The sequence below is a fragment of the Cheilinus undulatus genome, linkage group 9, assembly GCF_018320785.1.
Source record: "Cheilinus undulatus linkage group 9, ASM1832078v1, whole genome shotgun sequence".
NCBI classification, from domain to species: Eukaryota; Metazoa; Chordata; class Actinopteri; order Labriformes; family Labridae; genus Cheilinus; species Cheilinus undulatus.
In genome coordinates, this window is record NC_054873.1 from 18,369,990 (window position 1) to 18,391,304 (window position 21,315).

The 21,315-nt window shown below is 39.5% G+C and overlaps 1 protein-coding gene across 1 annotated transcript in view; it reads left to right on the plus strand.

The window, feature by feature from the left end:
- camk1db (calcium/calmodulin-dependent protein kinase 1Db) overlaps positions 1-21,315 on the plus strand; it is a 48,141-nt gene that overhangs the window by 14,409 nt on the left and 12,417 nt on the right. The window contains exons 2-4 of the mRNA XM_041794853.1: positions 10,387-10,518; positions 14,319-14,393; positions 20,181-20,319. Coding sequence (XP_041650787.1) covers positions 10,387-10,518; positions 14,319-14,393; positions 20,181-20,319 — 346 coding nt within the window. The remainder of the gene's footprint in view (positions 1-10,386; positions 10,519-14,318; positions 14,394-20,180; positions 20,320-21,315) is intronic.

A 21,315-nucleotide genomic window follows, 5' to 3' on the forward strand; every position in this document is an offset into this window, starting at 1 on the left:
GAGGTATTGCATTTTAGGAATTCTGCTTCACTTTGCATCTTCTGATGACGCAGCTCAGTGAGAAAAGCATTGCACAAACTCATTTGATTTGTAGCTTTAAGGGAGTTTGCATACTGTTCTATGATTCCTTCAACTGTGCTGATATTTTTCTGTCCACAATAATCTCACCATCTGTCCCGTGTCTGCTTGAGGCTGTCATTGTCCCTTTAAAGGTGACTTTGCACCAGCAGGCTACCTTGGCGATAGCTCTTCCTGGATTATCAAGTCTCTACTTTTCCAGCCCATATGTTGCATAACGGCCCGCTGTAATGCATCTTACACAAGATGACTCACTGTGATTATACTGCAAACCTCGATACATGCACCACCTGTGAATGTCATAAAGCCAACATCAGTCGTGAGACCTCCACCCCCGCTTTCTCCAGCGAGGAAAAAAGAACTTCCATTAACAGTGCCCTGAATTTTATAATTGCCACGAACAACCGACCGAGGTCATAGTCTGAAAAAATGTTCTCTGATTGATAACGGGTTTTGCTTTGCAGCTGCAGCATCAGCCACAGCTTTCACATATGGGGAGGGCAGCCCACATTCACATCTCACATTAGTCAGTCGTTTGGTTTCACCACCCTGCAAGTGTAGTGGTGCAGTGTGACTGCACACTGTCACACACACACATGATCTGGGTCTGCTTAAACAGTCCTTTATGCTTAGGAGCTTCCTAACTGAGGGAAATGACCCAGAAGCGTAAGAGTTGGCCATGATACGGACTGTTTAAATTCTCCAAAAGGTAAAAAAAAAAGAAGAGCATACACTGGACCATCCTTAAAGTGATGCCCCTCTCTACCATTCATTTAAACAAGTGGAAAAAAAACAGAATAGATAGGACACAAAAACAAGACAACTTCAAGACAATTTTCAGATGTTTTACACTATGAGGAAACATTTTTACCTTTTTGCATGCGAGTTTACCAAAACAAACCCCCTAATTCATTTATTAAAACTTCTGTACCCCATATATCTAAATGATACCAGTTTGTTTTGATCTGAAGATATTTTGGGGGACTTTTGGGGGACTTGAAACTATGGGAGGCAGGGATCCGCAAGGACAGTGGTTTTCAGCTGGTCTTAATAAGCAATCACAACCCAAATTTCTGTTTTTGTTTTCTTTAAATCAGATTTATTAAATGAAGCATAGTGCTGTTTGGACCTCAGACAATACAGAATATGACAAAACAGAGAGACAGAAGAGAAAAGTATCATAGGGGATACCCAAAAGTTTCTACAACACTTTCAGGATATGATTCCAAAATGTTCAGGCTCCCACAAATTCCCCAATGTTTTTAGTGAATATACTTCTGGAGAAGACTGCTGAAGGGCTTCGCAGAAAGTCTTAATAATCAGTGCTGAATATAAAAAAGTCTTGTGAAATATCTTTAGATTTACAGGAAAAATTCCAGAGAATGTAATCAAATGTTTCTGGGGAAAAAAACATGGGAAATTGATAAAAACATAGGGGAAGTTCTTAAAAAGTTTGGGGGAATTTACATTCAGTTTTCTAAAAAGGTTTACAGAGAAAATTCCTCAAAGATTGATGCTTCTATACTATACTATACATACTATATAAAGTATTCATCAGAAGTCTGTTGTATAAAAACGCTCAAATAACATCACTCTTCTTATGAAATGTGTGACTTCATATACTGAAATCATAGCAGGTAAACTGCCTTTATTGTTGATGAGGTACTGCACTGTGAATATCATCCTATGTGCAGGAATGTTGGATAATATTGACAGCAGGCAGCTGCAGGAAAATGGTAAAACAATGGTTTTATATATATATATATATATATATATATATATATATATATATATATATATATATATATATACATACATATATACATACAGATATTTAAAAAGAAATAAAAAAAATGGTAGGCAAATATACTTGGGTGGGTGTCAATATACCTGGCTGGCTCACCCAAGTATTGTCTGTGTAGGAAACACTGAAACACATGTCTTCATTAATGATAATGAGTTGACATAAAGTATGTACCTTGCATTTAAAATTGAAATTTAAATAAAATTTCAGCCACAAAATGGATTTTTTGCAACACTGTCATCACAGATTTAAACACGTGTTGTGTTATAGTGCACACAAGAGACAAGACTACTGTCGCCATTAGTGTAGCAGAGTGATATGTGACAGACAACAGCCCAGTCTGAGTCCAGTCATCAGTATGTTTCACTCCAGCACAAAAGAGAAGCCAGGTTAAAAGCCAAACGTAATCTGTTTGTGTCAGTGTAATAGTTATGCAGCAAGTGCGCTAACTTTGCAAAGCGCCTCTGTAGCTGCGAGCTGCAGTGGATTGACTAGATTCATCTTGAGCCCAAAACAGCAGTGAGTTGTATAATAATGATTTAAAAAAATGTTTAAAGGTGTGTTTGAAATCATGACTTGCTTTTTCTAAGTCCATGAATATTCAAAGAAGCAGGCTGTTTGGTTAAACGACGTCTGAGCTTGGTTGCTCCATACACTCCCTGACACCTCTGCTCAGGCTTAATTGAATCAGTGTAGACATGCTATTTCTGACAGGTTTCTCATAATAAAAGGTTTTATTTTGCTTGAGTGTTTTTTAAGGGCTTTTTTGTAGTCTCCAGCCTTCTACTGGTGTTTGTCTCCACTCTCCATTTTTCATCTGCAGCTGTCAGTCTGTTTGAATGGATTACATTAAAGCATGCTGAGTGAGTGGGTTCAAAAAGCAGTGTTTCACTAATCAAACAAAAAGACCTTCAGTTATTAAGAAGAGAGATGAACATAACCATATTAGCTAGCATTTTTAGGGAAGTTACTCCAAGGTTAGAGTTCTTACCCTTAGCCTCATACTGTTTTGGAACAATCAGAAGAGATTAAGTTTTTTTTTTTCTGCAATACATGACTGATTTGACATGTCACTTCTGTCGTAATTTGTGTCCAGGCATTCATAGCGTGAGTGTTACAAAGTTAAAGAGAGAGCAGAGCAGCAAAGTGACTCTGAATTGTCAAAGGAGAGGGAAAGGGTTGGGGAAGTTGACAATCTGGCAGTATTTTTATGTTGTATTCCGGGATAAGTCAAAGCATTTGAGGCTCATGCCAGCATTCCCACAGAGGGTGGCCCCCTCATCATCATATATTGACCATGCAGAGGCCCCTTGGAGCACACGGCCCCAGTTAATTGCCTACCTCTGTCTGGTGATGAAACTGCATGTACACATGCTCAGCTCATAATGTCATCCAAGAGCTTTGAAGAGGTGGCTCTGTGTCTCTGGGAAGAACTTGAAATTCAACTATTATTATTGCAGCAGTGAGTCAGTGTGCTGGCTTGATTGTACAGTCTGTGACACTGGGTCAGGAACATTTTGCAGCCATACAATCATATTTATCTTGCATAATAGATTGAGATGAGATTCAGTAACGGTCCAATTTGGAAGGAGCTTTCTCTCATTACTTAATGTCGCTACAGATCCTATCTGGGATTACTCCAGAGATGAATTTCATGTACTGGCCGGTTGAGCTAAGAAGTACATGGACTAACCATGTTTCATGATGTTTTAATGATCTGCTTGATAATTTTCCCAGATGATCAGTCAGTCTATTAAATATCACAAAAAGCTGTAATGAATGCTCATTGCATCTCTAGAGGAAATGAGATCTTTTACCTGCTTCATTTATTTGACTGACAGTCAAGAGACAAGATTATCTTTTGGGCTTTTTGCCTTTATTTTGATATGACAGCTGCGAAGAGATAGGAAATATGGGGAGAGCGAGCCTCTGTACACGGGCACTGTCACCACTAACAGAGCCAGACTGGTGCCCACAGTCCAGAGACTTTTAAAGAGGGGGTTCTGTTTTTGTGAAGTGAGATGAAGTAAGGGTATTGACTGCAGGGGATGTTGGTCAACATGGCCCCTTCACTGCTGCAGATGGGACCACTTGTGCCAATTGTAATTGTATATGAAAATCATTTTGCTAATTTAGAAAATTTACAGCATTATTGCCGACAGAAGGCCACTATTTTTTGCACTATTGTGCAACACAACATGCTGATCCTCTGCCAGCAGTACTATTCATCTTTAATGTATAAGTGCAACTTCAAAAGCATTTAAGAGCGTTTTCACATTAACCACATTTGTTTCATACTGTACCCAAGCATGGTTGCTTCCTCCTATTGTAGGGCTAAACAATAAACCATTTGCAGCCACAATTGTGATGCTTGGATGTGCAACAGTGACATTACAGGATATGCGGTTCTAGTCACATGACCTAAAGCGTGTCATGCTGCTGCCGCAGTGTTTTTATGCAAACTGCAAACACACCTTTCTCCTTTTTTATGACTAATTTACAGTAAAATTCTGTCTCATATCACCATCAATTAACCTTGCAAAGCAGATGGATATGCCCGTTTCCTTGTTTCCCACTGGCGAATCCATCTTGCAAAGCTCCCGTCTGAACCGTTTGGGCCCAGTTAGAAAGTGACAGGACCAATCAGCGACAAGGGGCAGTACTTTCAGGCGCAGCAGAGTCGTGACATAAACAAGCAGCAGCAAGAGCTGGTGCAGTTATGGAGGAAGAGATTAGCATGGATGCTACTAAAGTGCCAGTTTTATCAGACCTTGACGACATTTTTTTGTTTAAGGAAGAACAAAGAACAGCAGTGAGTTGTTTTCTTTTCAAAAACGACAAAAGTCAAGTACTTCCATGTCTGTAGTCGCCATGTTTTGGGTTATTCCTCAGTAGCTGTGCATGAGAAGCTCGATAGCAACTACGTCACGTGTTTTGTTGCTCTTATTGGCCCATAGAGATGTGTTCATCCAATCACACTCTGCGAGATGGATGTGTTTCACACATCCATCTGGCGTGTCAGGTTAACCATCAATATCAGAGGTTAAAAACCCAAATAAAAAACAAACTAGGGATCTTCCCATGCATCTAATACCCTTTCATCTAATTGCCTATTTAAATGCCCATATCATGGTTAATCAGTGTATCAGTAAAAATATGATGTGAGCCCCGGTATGCTGAACCGTATGTGGCTGAAGTTAGCAGTTAGCTTCAGCCTGTCTGCCTGTTAGTTGTAAAGAAATATGCACACGGTCTTGTGCCTTTGCCTTTGTCTCATAGTTTTAACCCACTTTTGCACCAAGTCAAATGTTTATTAGTCAGGAGTACTCAGGTTGCTGGTTAGCTCTGTTCATGCATGAAAAACAATGTAATAACGATGTTGGGAAATATCAATGGAGAATTTAATGGTGAGTTTTACTTCCGGAACCAGAGCATCTGAAAAATGGGCTATGTCCAAAATCACTCCCTATTCACTATATAGTGAATATGCCATTTTGTAGTGGTGTCCGAGTGAGCATTGTTATTCACTATATAGTGCACTCTTTCTATCCCACAATGCACTGTGAAAAGTATTGAACAGCTGATGGCCACTAACCCAGCAATATTTACCATCATGCATCGCAGTTGCTGCTCTCAAACATGACAGATGTTGACAGAAAATGTTAAGGATTTAAAACAAAGTAACATCCCTCCCCTCTATGAGGATTACAAGACATGAGACCATCATTTTTATGCAAAAATAAGTGATAAATCACACAAAAATGTATACTATTTTACCACTGAAGACACAAAACTTTTTTGTCTATTAGTTATTTTTATTTTTTTGTGAAAACAGGTTACCTTCAGTATCAGTTTTCAGTGAAATTCTACCGTTAATTTCGATCCTCAGCCGTTGTCATGGAAATCTAGGAGCCGTTGTTGCTAAACGTTTTAATTGTGGGACAGCACACGATTGTGTTTGCATCTCCCACTGACTGTGCTCAACATGAATCCTGTCTGAGCCCACCTCCTGAAAGCTGAACTGTCTAGCTAACTAAAGTAGTTGCAGAGTCATTTTCAGTAGACAAACTCATATTTTTGCTTTGGGATCATGTGTGGTTGCTGTGCATATGCTACCATAGCCTTTGTTTGAACACATGCATGTATGTTGGTATGTATTTAGGAGTTGTATTTGCAGATACAGCATGTGGGTGGTAGCATCACCATATGCAGGTCTTTAGCAGACATCATGTCTTTCTTTCCTGTGAATGAAGCATCAACAGCCCTCACACTCACAGAGATACAGCAGTGTGCTGTCATGCTTCATGCGTTCACAGAGTGAGGAAAGTCACAGCCTTGGATTCTGTCATGTTGTCATTCACAGGAAATGATGTCGCTGCTTGTCAATGCAGTGAGGGGGACAGAAACGGTGCTATACGCTCTAACCTCCCTCTCAGCGAGTTCACAGGTTTCCTGTGGTTTTTGTCATTGTGCGCCTTCTGCTGCAGAGAGCAAAAAAAATCTATAAACCATGTCAGAGATGCATGGCTGGCTCATCCTGCTTGTGGAGGATTTTTTACTCCTCCTTAAGTCCACGCAGCTGTGAGAGAATCGGTTGCATGTGCTGAATAGAAATGAAGTTCACCGTCCTCACGGCAACAGCTGCAGCAGGAAGATAGTGCTGTAGCAGGCCAGCAGGTAGAGCAGCAACTACCTTCTTTAAATTTACATACTGCCCCAGATAATGTGTCAGAACCAGGTCAAAGTCAGGACTGTGTTTACTCCAGACCCTCTCACTTCTGTTTGTTAGTTCCACCTGATCTCACCTGGGGGTCGGGTTTATGACCAGCAGGTAGTGTGTATACACAGTCTGTGTTTATGTGTTGTGGCTCTGACTGACCCTCCCCCCTGCTGTGTGATGGTGGAGTGAGGGATTAGCGTGGATTTGATGGCCTCGGTGGGACTTAGTGCTGCAAGCAGAACTCAGTTTAGAGCCTGTGGGGAGGAACTGATTACACTCTGAGGACATAATCGACCTTTTGATGGTGGCCGTCTTACTTTTTATTAGGTAGTGGATCACCTATGGTGGTTTTCTATGTTTCACTTTGAGTTTTGATGATAACCCAAAAACAGAAAAGGATGAATGAATGGTTTAAAAAAGATTGCTGCTAAAATATTTGAGTATTAATGCATTTAAAAAATGGCCCCAATAATTAGCTGATTATTAGTCGACCCCTAAACAGAAATATCATGAAACAAGGACTCTACAATAACTGATGTAGCTCATAGCAGAACAATCATATATGTGATGAATAGATACAGCCCAATATGACACAACAAGCAACAACGTAATAGGTTTTTTTTATGTTTTATGTGGCCCATGATAACATTGACATCACAGTACAGCAGGTCACTAGAAATATACAGCACTTGGCACACCTTTTGGGCCAAAATTGGGGTTGAAGTTAGGTGAGTAAGCCCACCTGAGGGCCTCACTGGGTGGGAAGGAGGACTGACACAACCCAGGTTGTGCTGTGGATGTCCTTGTATTTTACCCCATCCCAATTCAAGGGCTGCATCCTTCAGAGGGCACAGAAGGCCAGTAACATCACAGTTATGATGTTAATGACTGTGCAATTTCAGAGGCTCCATCAAATATGTCTTCTTTTCTCCAGCCAACAAAGGACCCGTTTGTGCATCCTTCATGGCTCAGCATGCTCCAGAAGTCATGACATGCCTTTTAATTAAAAAAGTCTGACATTGTGATAATGGATTGGTACTCCGCACACAGTTACACAAAAATTAAGGAAAGAAATGAAACAAAAAATTTGAGGTAAAATAGCAAAAACAGAGTGATTATAAAGCAAGAGAAAATAGTCAGAAGTCTATTCAGATAAACTGACCAGTCTTGATAAATTTACAGTTATGGAGGAATCATTTGGCCATAATACCCAGCATCAGCTAGTTCAGTACAGCCAAAGGTTGCTAGGCAGCAGGGATGATGCTTAAAAACAAAAGGGTAGGGGTGGGGACAGCTGGTGAATCCTCCATAGACCAGATTGTCTCAACTCGGCTCAGTCAGAGCGGTCTGCTCAGGCTACAAAGTCTGGATCCATTGTAGGCTGGGTTTATAAAAGCAGAGTACTTCATAGGATGCAGGCCTTTAAGTGAGACAAACGTCTTCTTTTACTCTCAGGCCAACCTCTTTTTTTGGGAGTAAACTTCTGTTTACTTTACCCACATTCATGTCACAGTCACTACTATGAGGAGTGGTGACATTTAGTCAAAAATCTGTTTAGCGTGGCAGATTTTTTAAAAAAAAAGTTGAAGTACTGATATTTGACACCAGTGATAAGTTTAGTGTATCACACAAGCCAAGATATTGCTGTATCAACGCACACCTATATAAACATAAGGGATGCAGGATACCACATCTTCCAGACCGAATACAGGCAGTTACGTACTCACTGAGACGGAGTACAAATATGAGCACTTTCTACTACCAAATCCAATTATTATTTTGAAAGTAAATTTTATTTTCATCACATGTGCTTAATCCCTCCACTTCACAATCTATTACTGCATAGTTTTCATTCTCCTCTACTTTTTTCATCGTCATTTATGTTCAGATATCACTAAACTGCACACAGGGCTCTAACTTTGACTACATACTCACATAAATGTTGCATCCTGATGCTACAAACATTTAAATAGATTTTTATTTTTATTAATTGACACTCAGTACCCCATGACAAAGTGAAAACAGATTTTTTTGCTAATCTTTTGAAAAGAAAAATCTTAAGTTTCAAATTGATATAAGTATTGAGAGCCTTTTAGCAGTATCTGAAGCTTTTTTGCAGCCTCAAATCTTTTCATTATGATGCAACATGCTTTGCAAACTTTGATTGGAGGATTTTCTGCAATTCTTTTTTTGCAAATCCTGCTGAGTCCAGCCAATTTCAGGTCTCTCCAGGGATGCCCGATAGGGTTCAAGTCAGGGTTTTGGCTATGCCACTCCAGGATATTCACAGAGTTGTCCCTAAGTCACTCTTGTGTCGTCTTGGTTGTGTTCTTAGGGTTGTTGTCATGCTGGAATGTAAACCTTCAACCCAGCCTGAGGTCCTGAGTGCCGTGGAAGAGGTTTTCACTGAGGATTCACTGTCGGGATAGTATTGGGCAGGTGATGACTGGTGCTTGGTTTCCTCCAGAAATAACGTTAAAAATTAGTTAAATCTTGGTTTCATCAGACCAAAGCATCTTGTTTCTCACAGTCTGATAGTCCTTCAAGTACTTTTATAGCAAACTCCAAGTGGGCTTTCATTTTTTTTACCCTAAAGAGAGGCTTCTGTTGAGCCACTCTGCCAGAAACATGACAATGTGATAGTTTAGCTTTTTCTTTTATAATGAATTTGGAAACAAAACCTGTTTTCACTTTGTCATCAAGGATAACATAACAAAATTGAGAGAGGTGAAAGGGGTCCAAATACTTCCTTAATGCACTGTCGGATTGGTATCGGCACAGTTACCCAATACTGGTGTCAGTAACTGTGCATCCCTAAATAAGAATATTTCAAAAAGGCATCTTTATGACTACAAAATGGCATATTATGTTACTGAAAGACCATGTTGCTGGACAAGCTTTCAAGCATACCAACCTCCTCATTTAGCTTCAAAATGTCAACCTCCATTAGACCTGTCAAATGCTTAAAAGGCCAAAAAAAAAAAGTACACAACAAGGATATAAAACAAAAGAAAATTTAAACCAGTAAAGCTGTAGTGTGAAATACAGCCGGAGAAATATACATGGCTTTTAAGGCTGAATATTTTGAATTGAGTAGAAGGGTAGCACTGCCAAAAAATCTCAGTGTTATGGCCTCAGGCTCAGTTTACTATTTTATTTCTCACATTACTTATACATCAGAGGCAGAAGGTCATCTGTTGATCAAGGATTATTCAGCTCATATTAGTTGTTTTGCTCCTGTGAACATGGCCCAGGGAATTTCCAATCATCAACCCTTTTTTTTTTTTTTTAATCTTCACATGAAGCCGTGCTGAGGGAGCATGTAGGGAAAAGGTGCCTGTGAAGGTGCGTAATGAAAACAAGACGACAGGGGGAGGAAGAAAAAAGCAATCATGCTGCCTGCTCAGCGAGATTTATTAAGGTGGACTGACTGTGGTATCATAGCAACAGATACAGATTGCTTGAGCAAATATTCCCTTAATTCCATATTTGTTTTTAAAGCTCTAGTGTATGGAGACAGATGGTCAAGGACGACACGCTATCTGCCATCCTAAATGGGTGTTTTTTAGTGGTTTTAAAAGTGTTTGCCATGCACATGAGCACCGAGCGTGAGGCTGTCGGTCATAGTCGGGGACTTAACCAGTTCTCAGTAAATATTCACAATATGTTGTTTGTGTGCTTTGGCCTGAGTGCCCTGTAGCTACACTCACCATAGGTTTTCAGTGTCAATATTGCCTAAGTGCATATACAGCAGGACTAACATGTTTCTCTGTGTCTCTTTCAGCGGTGCATTTTCAGAGGTGGTGATGGCTCAGGAGAAGGCCACAGGGAAGATGGTCGCAATCAAGTGCATCCCAAAGAAAGCACTGAAAGGGAAGGAGACGAGCATCGAGAATGAAATCGCCGTGCTTAGGAAGTAGGTACTGCATGTCTAAGCCGCTGGGGGGAATTCAGAAGCAGAGGCAAAGTTTAGATGGGTTATTCACCCAGTGTTATCTTCAGGGAAGCTTGAGCGTGTTTCTATGCTTGAATGACTATATTCACACAATGACTTTCCATAGACACCTTGAGGGAGGGAAGCTCAGTGATCATAGAAACAGAGAAAATTTGACCATTATTTTGCCACTGATCAGCACCTGGAGAACAATAAAGAGTCAAAAATGGAGAAAGAATGGCTAAAATCATATCGTATAGCTCATTAACACTCGCTCAGACTACACGTTTTTTAAAGATATATTTTGGGGCTTTATGCCTTTACTGATAGAGAAGGACAGTGGATAAAACTGGAAACAGGGATGAGATAGCGGGCAAAAACATGCGATCAAAGAACCACAGGCCACCTACATACACGAGGCGTGACCTAACCACTAAGCCATCTGAGCCCCAGACTACACAATTTATCAAAACTAATATTCAATGTATTGCTTGTTATCCTCCTGCAAAATATTATTCAGTGGTCCTGTTGAAGAGGCAGATGCATATATTGTTGAGTCATCTGCATACATGGCTGTATGGGCTTTTTTAAACAAGAGGTTAATCATTTGTAGCAACAGAAAAAATAAAGGTCTAGCTTGAGGTACTCCACATATAACATGTTTCATTGTTGACAAACTACCATAAAAGAAAACTGTCTACTTCCTCGAGCTCTCCATCCATTTTAAAGCAGTCATAGTAAATCCTTAATGTCTCAGCTTATCTAATAACAAAGAATGATCAATACCATTAAAAGCTGAGCTGAGATCTAGTAGCACTGCGCCCACTGTGTTTCTGTTATCCTGTCCTGATATGGTCACTCTAAACATGGCCTTCTGCATATTGACTGGTCATTGTTTTGTCATTGGCTGATAAATCTATAAACTGAGCATATACACTCCCCAGCTACTTTATTAGGTACACCTTGCTAGTACCTGGTTGGACCCCCTTTTGTCATCAGAACAGCCTTACTCCTTCATGTCATAGTTTTATGCTACCTTAACAAGATGTTGGAAACGTTCCTCAAAGATTTTAGTCCATATTTACATGAAAAAAATCACACATTTGCTGTTGCAGTTGCAGTGCATGATGCATTATACTGCTGGAAGCCGCAATCAGAAGATGGATGCACTGTGCTCATATAGGGATGGACATAGACCAGTTGGTACTAAGGGGCCCAAAACAATATCCCCCACACCACTACACCACCACCAGCCTGAACTGTTGATACAAGGCAGGATGGATCCATGCTTTCATGTTGTTTACGTCAAATCCTGGCCCTACCATTTGATCAAGACTTATCAGACCAGGCAATGTTTCTGTTGTCTTCTATTGTCCAATTTGATGAACTGGTGTGAATTGTAGCCTCAGTTTCCTGTGGTCTTCTGCTGCTGTAGCCCTTCTTCTTCAAGGTTTGAGGGGATGTTGGTTCAGAGATGGCTTTCTGCACACCTTGGTTGTAACAAGTGGTTATTTGAGTTACTATTGCCTTTCTATCATCTCGAACAAGTCTGCCCATTCTCCTCTGACTTCTCACATCAACAAGGCATTTTCAGCCACACACTAGATATTTCCTTTTCTGACCAACCCTAGAGATGGTTGTGCGTGAAAATCCCAGAAGATCAGCGGTTTCTGAAGTACTCAGACCAGCCTGTCTGGCACCAACAACCATGTCATGTTCAAAGTCACTTAAAACCCCTTTCTTCCCATTCTGATGTTCTGTTTGACCTTCAGCAGGTCATCTTGACCATGTTTACATGCCTAAATGCATTGAGTTGCTGCCATGTGATTGGCTGATTAGCTATTTGTGTTAAGAAATGATTGAATAGGTGTACCTTGTAAATTGGCTGGTGAGTATAACTTAAAGTCTCATCAGAGTTGCTGAGCGCCCGTCCCTGAGCCTGATGTCAGAAGAACGTTTCAGTTGTGTGAAAACAGCTGAAGGCTCAGGGTCGCTGATGGATGTCTCAGGGTTGGGATGCTGCTGCCACTAAGTTTATTTAAGAGCCATTGTCAGGCTTAAGTGACTCCCTTGTCCAATCCTATCTATCCTCCATTTTGGGTCCTAACACTCACACTCAGCTACACATGGTATGACTGGATTGCTTTGACACCAGGTGACACTCCATCCTCCCCCAGGGTCTGATGGGTAATTCCCCTGAGAAGCTCAGTTATCAGTCATTCTTGAAGAAGGCATGCCAGCTGTTGGGTGTAGTTGCCTGGTTACAGTTGCTACCTTTGACTTTCCCCTTTTATATTCTTGATTTCGCCTCCTCTTTTCTCCTTTTTTCCCTCCTTGATATATTTAGTCCTCAGCCTGCAGCCTCATTTTCGTTGTGGACTTCGAAAGCAAGTTAGTGAAGGTTGTTTGGTCCTCTGAGATGCCTCCTCCTCTTCCACCCCCACCTTTTCCTTTTCAGCCACCTGCACTTGTGAACACGCTCTGTCATCTGCATATCTCCAAGCAGAGGCTTTTTTTTCCTTTAGTAATAAAACCTTGATGCTTGGTTGCCTGGACACAGACTCCCAGCATCTTGATCCGCTGTATATTATTTTTCAGGTGCTCCTGCTGACGGGGGTTGCCGCTTCATGACTCATTGATTAACATCCCTCATTCCCCCTCCCCCCTCTCTCTACATCACATACAAGAGGGTTTCTCAACACTTTGCTAGGATCATCCCTGACAATCGTGAATGTAAAAATGTACACAAATGCACACACAGTCTAAATACAAACAACATTGGATTTATTTTAAAAAAGAAAAAAGTCTAATAGCACCTCATTAGTGCAGAAGACTCCCGCTGTACATGAAGGTGGTTGAACAGCCATGAACATTCAAGAATAGTCGAGTGCAGAAAAGGCTGTCCACAAGGAGGGATAAAGGGGGAGGTTTCTGGGACCCAGCCATACTGGAGGCCCATGGAGGTCAGCAAAATCATGGTCCATTTTGAAGTTAAGCTGTGAAAACCATCTTTTATATTTGACCTGAATAATAACCACTCTTATCAACAAACAAATATCTTTATTTATTCATTGAGCCTTCTATAAATTAAACAATTGTTGTTAAAAACATAATCAAAATGTGTCAGAAATTAACTAAACTAAAATTGGTTAATAATGGCAAAAAAATGGTGGAAAAAGTGGTGAAATTGGATTTTTAAAAAACGTCAATGGGTGACACATTGGATAAAAGTGGCAAAAACAGGCACCAAGTGGTAAGAGGGCATTAAAAAGTAGCTGAAATGGTTTAAAAGTGCAAAAAGTGGTGGAAATTAGGTGGAATTGAATGGAAATTTAATATAAACTGGCAAAAATGGAATAACTGTGGTTAAATTGGGCAAAAAGTGGTTGATAGAGGCAATAATGGGTCAACGGAGGCAAAAATAGGCAGAAAGTGGCAAGAATTGGTTTAGAAGCGGCAGAAACAGGCAGAAAAAGGTGATGGAAAGGGTTTAAAATGGATAAAAATTGGTTTTAAGTGGCAAATATGTGCTAAAATTCACAAATTGCTGTTAAAAAGTGATGAAAAAGGGTTAACATTTGATAAAATTGGTTTAAAGTGGCCACAGTGTAATTTAGAAAATATTTTTCATTTTTTAAGGCATCTGATGACCCCCTCTCAGTGTCTTAGGACCCCCAGGGGGGTCCCAACCCCAGGGTTCAGAACCACTGCATTAGTGGACTGAGCTTAACTAATCAGAGCTGGCCAGTAGGCAAAGTAAATTTTCTGTTTTCTCTCTCCAGGATCAAACATGAGAATATTGTGGCTTTGGAGGACATCTACGAGAGTTCAAACCACCTGTACCTCATAATGCAACTGTAAGTACATCAAAACTTAAAGTGATATTTTAGTATTTTTGAAGTTGGGCTGTAAGAAGCAGTAAGAAAGCAGTCGTAGAGGCATTAGCCTCCAGGGATTTCAGTGAGCATTGCTCCTTTAAGAAGGATTCACTGGTTGTAGCAGCCAGGAGGCTAGGCTATACAGGGTAACAGAAGCATTTTTTTTTTTTTACCCAGGAAGCCCCTGTCTTTTTGTCACTTTTTTCCAGTGCAGGCTTTGGCTATCGGTTACATGTTTTTGCATTGCAAAACAGTGACAAAATCACAGAGGCTTTCTGGGTAAAAAATATAATGCTTCAAAAGATTTTCATAGTGCTTACATTTGAGCCACCATTGTTTTGTGGCCCATTTTTGTCAAAAACTCATTAAATTCCATGATGAAACTGTACCCCAACTGTATAGCCTAGCTTGCCGGCCAGTACAACCAGCAAGTCCTTCTTAAAGGAGCAATGCTCACTGCAGTCACTGGAGGCTAATACCACTTCTTCTGCTATATACCTCAAATGACTCAGATAAAAAAAGATACTGAAATATCCCTTTCAGGTCTGGTCCTTGTCACCCATGTGGCCACTCAGTTTGATAATTTGTGGTTTCTTCATAGCTTGAATGAGCATTTAAAGTGTGCTTGGGTTGTGATAAACATCTCAGTGAATACAGTGATGCTTTTAGATAAATCAGATTAAAATAAAGCTGAAAGGCAGATGAGAGATTTGGAAAAAAATGTATATCAAAGAGTAAGATCAAAAGATTTACACAGCCTTCATATCTGTGTGTGAAATCTTAATCTGCCGCAAGAAGCAGGTTAGCTCAGCTTAGCACCAAACCTGAAGAGGGGTAAACAGCGGCTGCCATTTTTTGACCTTTTTATTCATTTTAATCCACTTCATTTCCATATGCATATGGCCCCTTTAACTTATTTTACTACCAGATGCTGTCTCGCTGTAGGACAGAGTTTTCTTGTATTCTTTTATTGCAGTGACAACAAAGTGCTGTCTATCTATCTCATACAAAAAAGTGTAAAGGCAACAGGCTGTGGTTTCATGAGGTGCTATAATGCCTTTTCACTCCCCTTAGGTGTTTCTTTTTTCTTTTTAAGTCACAGAGCCAAGTGTCAAGAAATCGACAAGAAGTACCTAGCACTCCTTTACAAACTCAGAAGCTTAATTTATATCACATTTTATCAGAGCCCCGTTCTTCTCTTTTAACCATCAGATTTAAAATATATCCCATCCACTGCCTGAAAATTGTACAGATGTAAACCGCTGAGCTATCCAGCCATATTTCCTACCTTAAATCTTTCCAGTGGCTTTCAAAGCCAGAGAAAATCTTGTCTTGTCTTTCAGATTTGGTTTGTGCTGCAAGTAGTTCATTGCACAACCCAGGAAGGCAACTTTTAACAGCTTTTCTCCTTCATTATGTGAGAGAAATAAAAATAGTGGCTTACTGTTGAGTAAATGCACCTTATGGAGTGCAAATTTTGCCGTACATATTCCCCAGTTTAAAACAAGAAGTACCCTGGGCAGAGCTGAGTAGCCTCCACCATAGTCTCTACTCATTATCTTCAGTTATTGTTTTAAATGAGAGCCCCCTGGTGGTGGAATTTAGATACTTTCATATTTATGATTCATATTGCTGCAATCGGACCATTACCACCTATCTCCAAAACTACTTTTCAGAGAAATTTTCAAAAATTGTATTTTTCAAATACACTGATGACTGAGTGGTCGTTTAACAAAAACATTTGTAAACACCACTGACAGATAAAGAGGGTGACCAATATCACTGAAAACATCAAAATTTTACAACTGTATTTTAAGTAATCTGTGAGGGATGAAAACTGTGAAAATGTTTTTTTTCCATTCAGTGTTCTCAGCTAAGCTAACTGTATCAGTCGTCTCATCTAATTCTAAGAAAGAAAGGGAATCGGCTTAATCACAGCTTAATCTTCAGCTTACTTTGAAGCTGTCACAGCTGCTAATTCCATTAATACGTTAATACTTACTGCTGATGTTCCAGGAAGTGGTACCAAACTGTCTTCATGAAGTTTATGCAGCAAAGGTTATTTTAAATTCACAGCTAGTGTTTGTGGTGTAGGTGTGATAACTGCCCATTGCGTTGCCTTTTTCCTGTGAGACATATTTTATAGTCTTTTTTTTTTTTTTTTTTTATTTAAGCTTTATTTAACCAGGATTTATTCCCATTGAGATATAAAAATCTCTTTTACAAGGGAGTCCTGGCCAAAACAGCAGCATAAGTTTCACATATATGACATTAAAACAGGACATAGAACATAGGTTACATAAATTAACAAATCAGCAGCTTTCAGCAGAAAAACATGTGCACACACTGGTCAAATGTTCCCTAACTCTAGTTTTGAAATCTCCTAAACTGACACAACGCTCAAGTTTAAGATGACCCTGTAACTCTGACCAAGACGATGGAGCAAAAACATTAAAGGCTCTTTGACCAAAGACAGAGCGAGTGCGGGGAATCTCATACATGATGAGTCCATGAGAACGAAGATTAAAGCTACTGACAGCTTTTGGAGTCAGTAAGGAACAAAGATAAGAAGGTAATTCATGTACAATAGCCTTATAAAGAAAGACATACCAGTGTTCCATCCTTCTATTGTATAAGGACGACCAACCAAGTTTCTCATATAGAACACAATGATGGGTCTGAAAACCCAGATCAGTGATAAATCGCGAGGCAGCATGGTAGACTGAATCCAGCATTTTCAGAGAGGATGAGGTAGCATGCATGTAAAGAACATCACCATAATCCATTACAGACAAAAATGTTGCTTGAATGAGTCTCTTCCTTGCAACAAAAGAAAAACGTTTGTTTCGATAGAAGAAACCCAGTTTCACCCTCAGTTTCTTTACAAGACAATCAATATGATGGTTAAAAGACAGATTCTCTTCTAACAAAAAGCCAAGGTACTTATATGTTTCAACACATTCAATTGCCTCATTGTTTAAGGTAAAAATCTGAGCACTGCCTTGGCCTTGTGATTTAGACCATGAGAAGCGCATCATTTTAGTCTTGTTGGCATTTAGAACGAGTCTTAGGTCACAGAGGTTTCTCTGGACAACATTAAAGGCTGCCTGTAGTTTGTTAGTTGCACTTTCTAAGGAAGAGGACGATGCATACATGACTGTATCGTCTGCATAGAAATGAAACTGTGCCTCAGTAACATTCATACACAACTCGTTTATGTAAATAGTAAATAAAATTGGGCCCAATATGGATCCTTGTGGGACACCATTTTGAACATTTAGAAAGCTGGATAACTGGCCATCAACTTTAACACTTTGTCGTCTACCACTTAAGTAATTTACAAACCATTTTAGTGCTGCTGGGGAGAACCCAATATCAGCCAGCGTCTGTAATAGGACACAGTGGTTAACAGTATCAAAGGCCTTCGATAAATCTAGAAAAAGTGCAACACAATGTTCTTTAGAGTCAATGGCATTTATAATATCATTTAACACCTTAGTAGCAGCAGTGACTGTACTGTGTTTCTTTCTGAATTCAGACTGACGCTCATTTAAAATGCCATTTTGTAACAAAAAAACCTTTTAACTGGTTATAGATCAACCCTTCAAGCACTTTTGCTAAAACTGACAGTTTAGAAATTGGTCTGTAGTTATTTGGGCAAGAGGGATCACCAGCTTTCAAAACTGGAGTGACAAAAGCAGCTTTCCAAATCTCTGGTATTGTACCATTTTCTAATGTCATGTTGAAAATATAAGTCAAAGGCTCAGCAACTATTTCAGCAGCAATTTTCAAAAAATATGGGTCTAGGCCATCAGGACCAGCTGATTTCTTAAGATCCAGCATTTTTAATTCATTAAAAACTTCATTAACATTAAAAGGAATTAAATTAAAATCAAAATTAAGAGACCCATCTCCAGAATTTGAAGGTATTTCAGGGAGATGCAGGTGTTTTGGGCTGTCAAAAAGCAGGCCAGAGGACACAAAATGTTCATTTAACACATTTAGAATTTTCTTTTTGTCTGTTATGGTCTTAGTTCCTAGCTTTATCATCTGTGGCAGGACAGAATTTTTTTCCAGAAGCAGAGGACAAGCTCTTAACTGTCCTTTAAAACTTTGAGGAATCAGATACATGTTCAGTCATCTGATTTACATAAAACTCAGATTTGGCTTTACGGATTAAAAGGGTACATTTATTTCTTAGTTGTCTAAAATATGTCCAATCAGACTCATTCTAGAGACCTTTCCCCTCCCAGCCTTTCAGTGTTTGTGTCTAAAGCAGCAGCAATTTAAGCAGCACTTATCCCCCTCATTTTGCCTCTGTAAGGTGCTTAATGTTGCCTTATTTAAGTCTTACTTAAATAAAAATGCTTAGTGCTGATTGTCTACATAGGCAGGTACATACTCAATTTTAATGTTCAGTATGAAAAGACACACTTGTTCTGTCTTTGACTTTTTGTAATCACCCCTAAAAGTTGTTGAAAAAGAAGCTGAGGATACATGAGCCTTAAACACAAGACATAAGCCACAAAATTATTTTCCACATTCTCAAAACTGGAAACTAATGTCAGTTAGAGTCACTAGAGAGTAGCCTAAATTTTACATTAGGATACAGGAAGCTAATGCAGTAAACAAGTATGAAATAAATACTTGTACATTTAAAACATGCATTGTTGATTCTGCAGTAGAGTGCCTCCTGAGTGTGTTTGCTCTCAGACTAATTGAAAAAAGTTTTAAAAGGAACCCTGCATAATCAGACAAGTTCATCTTTTTGGATATATATTTGTATCTCTTGTACGTATATTGAACTAAAAAAACTCACTAGATATCAGCATTTTGAGTCATTTGAGTTTATAAACTCACCAGGAGTCCACCATGTTTTGGTCCACACTGGTAATGTGACGTCACAGTGCCGCAGTGCTCCTCCCTGTTCCTATGCAGTAACCACTGATTCAGAGTTAGGACTGCATCTCAGAGACGCTGCACGTCTCACAAACAGAGAATTTTAAGATTTGAGGTCTCCTCAATTTTTTTGCATGATGAGCAGTTATCTTTCCATCTAGACAGGAAAATGATAAATACAGAGCCATATTTACCTTGTAGCAAATATGTACATCCACATCAGTAGAATATGCTTGAAATCTGTTTCTTGATGAACCAGATGAAGGCCACAAGCTAAAATGTGTCTGCTTAATTAAGTTTTTCCCCATACTTCTACTATTTATGAAGCTTTCTGTTTCTACACGGTTCAAAATGTTGCAGGTAAAGATAAACACAGTACGAAAACACTTCCGGTGTGCGCTTAAGCTGATCAGTATCCATAGATTGCTCTGTGGTTGTTAAATCTGCTTCAAAAGATCGATGTACCCCAGCTGTCTTTCATAATCTGAGTTCAGCACCTGCTAAACAGTGAAAATAGAGAAATAGAGTGAAGTTGCAGTAATGTTGTCTGAGTTGTTCTCATTGTGCTGATTCTCAGATCATACTTCTGGTTAATTAAGCAACGTGTACGCTGTATTGCATTCTAAATACATGTCCAGAGGTGATCATGCTTAGGCCCGGTTGAAGCTAAAGCAGTGTTGAGTGAAAGCCAATGGGGAGTTGGGTGGGGGCCAGTTTGACCTTGTGTGTGTGAGATCTGTCAGGCAAACTGCTGGAAAACTTCACCATGCCTTTTCTTAAGTTATGACAGAGATCTATTACAAAGTGAACACTGATAAAACTGATGGATAAAATAAATCAGTGTTTTATTTGTTGTGTTGATAACAGGGTGTCTGGAGGTGAGCTGTTTGACCGCATCGTGGAGAAAGGTTTCTACACAGAGATGGATGCCAGTCGACTTATTCGACAGGTCCTGGATGCAGTCAACTACCTACATGCTATGGGTATAGTGCACAGAGACCTGAAGGTATGACAGCGTTGTTTATTCATAGGTTATATCTGGGTTGTGGGTATGTCTATGCACCTCATGCACAGAGGCTGTTGACCTTGAAACAGATGGCCCCGGTTCAAAGTCTCCTCCAGTTTTAAACGCTATCCCTTGTTCTGTGTTAACAATAAAAGCTTAAAAAGCACAAAAATGAATCTTCTTCAGGTGTACAAATAAGCATGAAACTTTTCGGAGCTGAAATGTGCGCAGGACTTTGCCTGCAATTTTTGATACATTCTTTCCCCTCATAATTAACTGTCCTATGAAACAGGGTTAAGTTGTGATACATTTGATGGCATTAATCTATAAATAAAGGGGATTATTCCCCTTTAAAGCACATAGTATCAAAAATATGTGCAAAATATTGGGAATTTTGAAAGCTCTATCTGTACAAAAGTCATATAAATTGGGTTTATTAAACAAATGAATGATGGAATAATCCCAAACAAAAAGTCTAGAATAGACAGCATTTTTGTACAATTTTGGCTGAAAATATTCAGGCCAGTGCTTAGTTTGCCCTCCTGCCACACAACTGTGGGTAAAATTGAGCAAAACCATGCAAAGTGCAAATTACTGGGTCCAATCTCAATCCCACAAAAATGGTATAATGTGGGCAAACACAGGCAGAATAAACAGAATGGCTCTGGAAGTTTGAACTTTTCTGACTCACTAATGGTAAAATCCTTTAACTGACCTGTGTTAGAGAAATTATGTGAGCTTTTGATTAGTCTTACCCTCAGAGGTTAAACGCCCAGGATTTCCTTCTTAGTTAAACTGAACAGTATTATTTTCCTGTTAAACACTATTCTACCTTGTGTGGTTTTCAAAATACTACTTTAGCGGCTGAGACCTTGATTCCTTTTTCTTTCAGCTGTGCAGTTTTTGGTCCTTTATTCTTGTCACACTTTCATTTAAAAAATGTACCATCAGCAGGGTTTTGACAGCCTTTCTTGTTAATCATTCATTCCTGCAAAA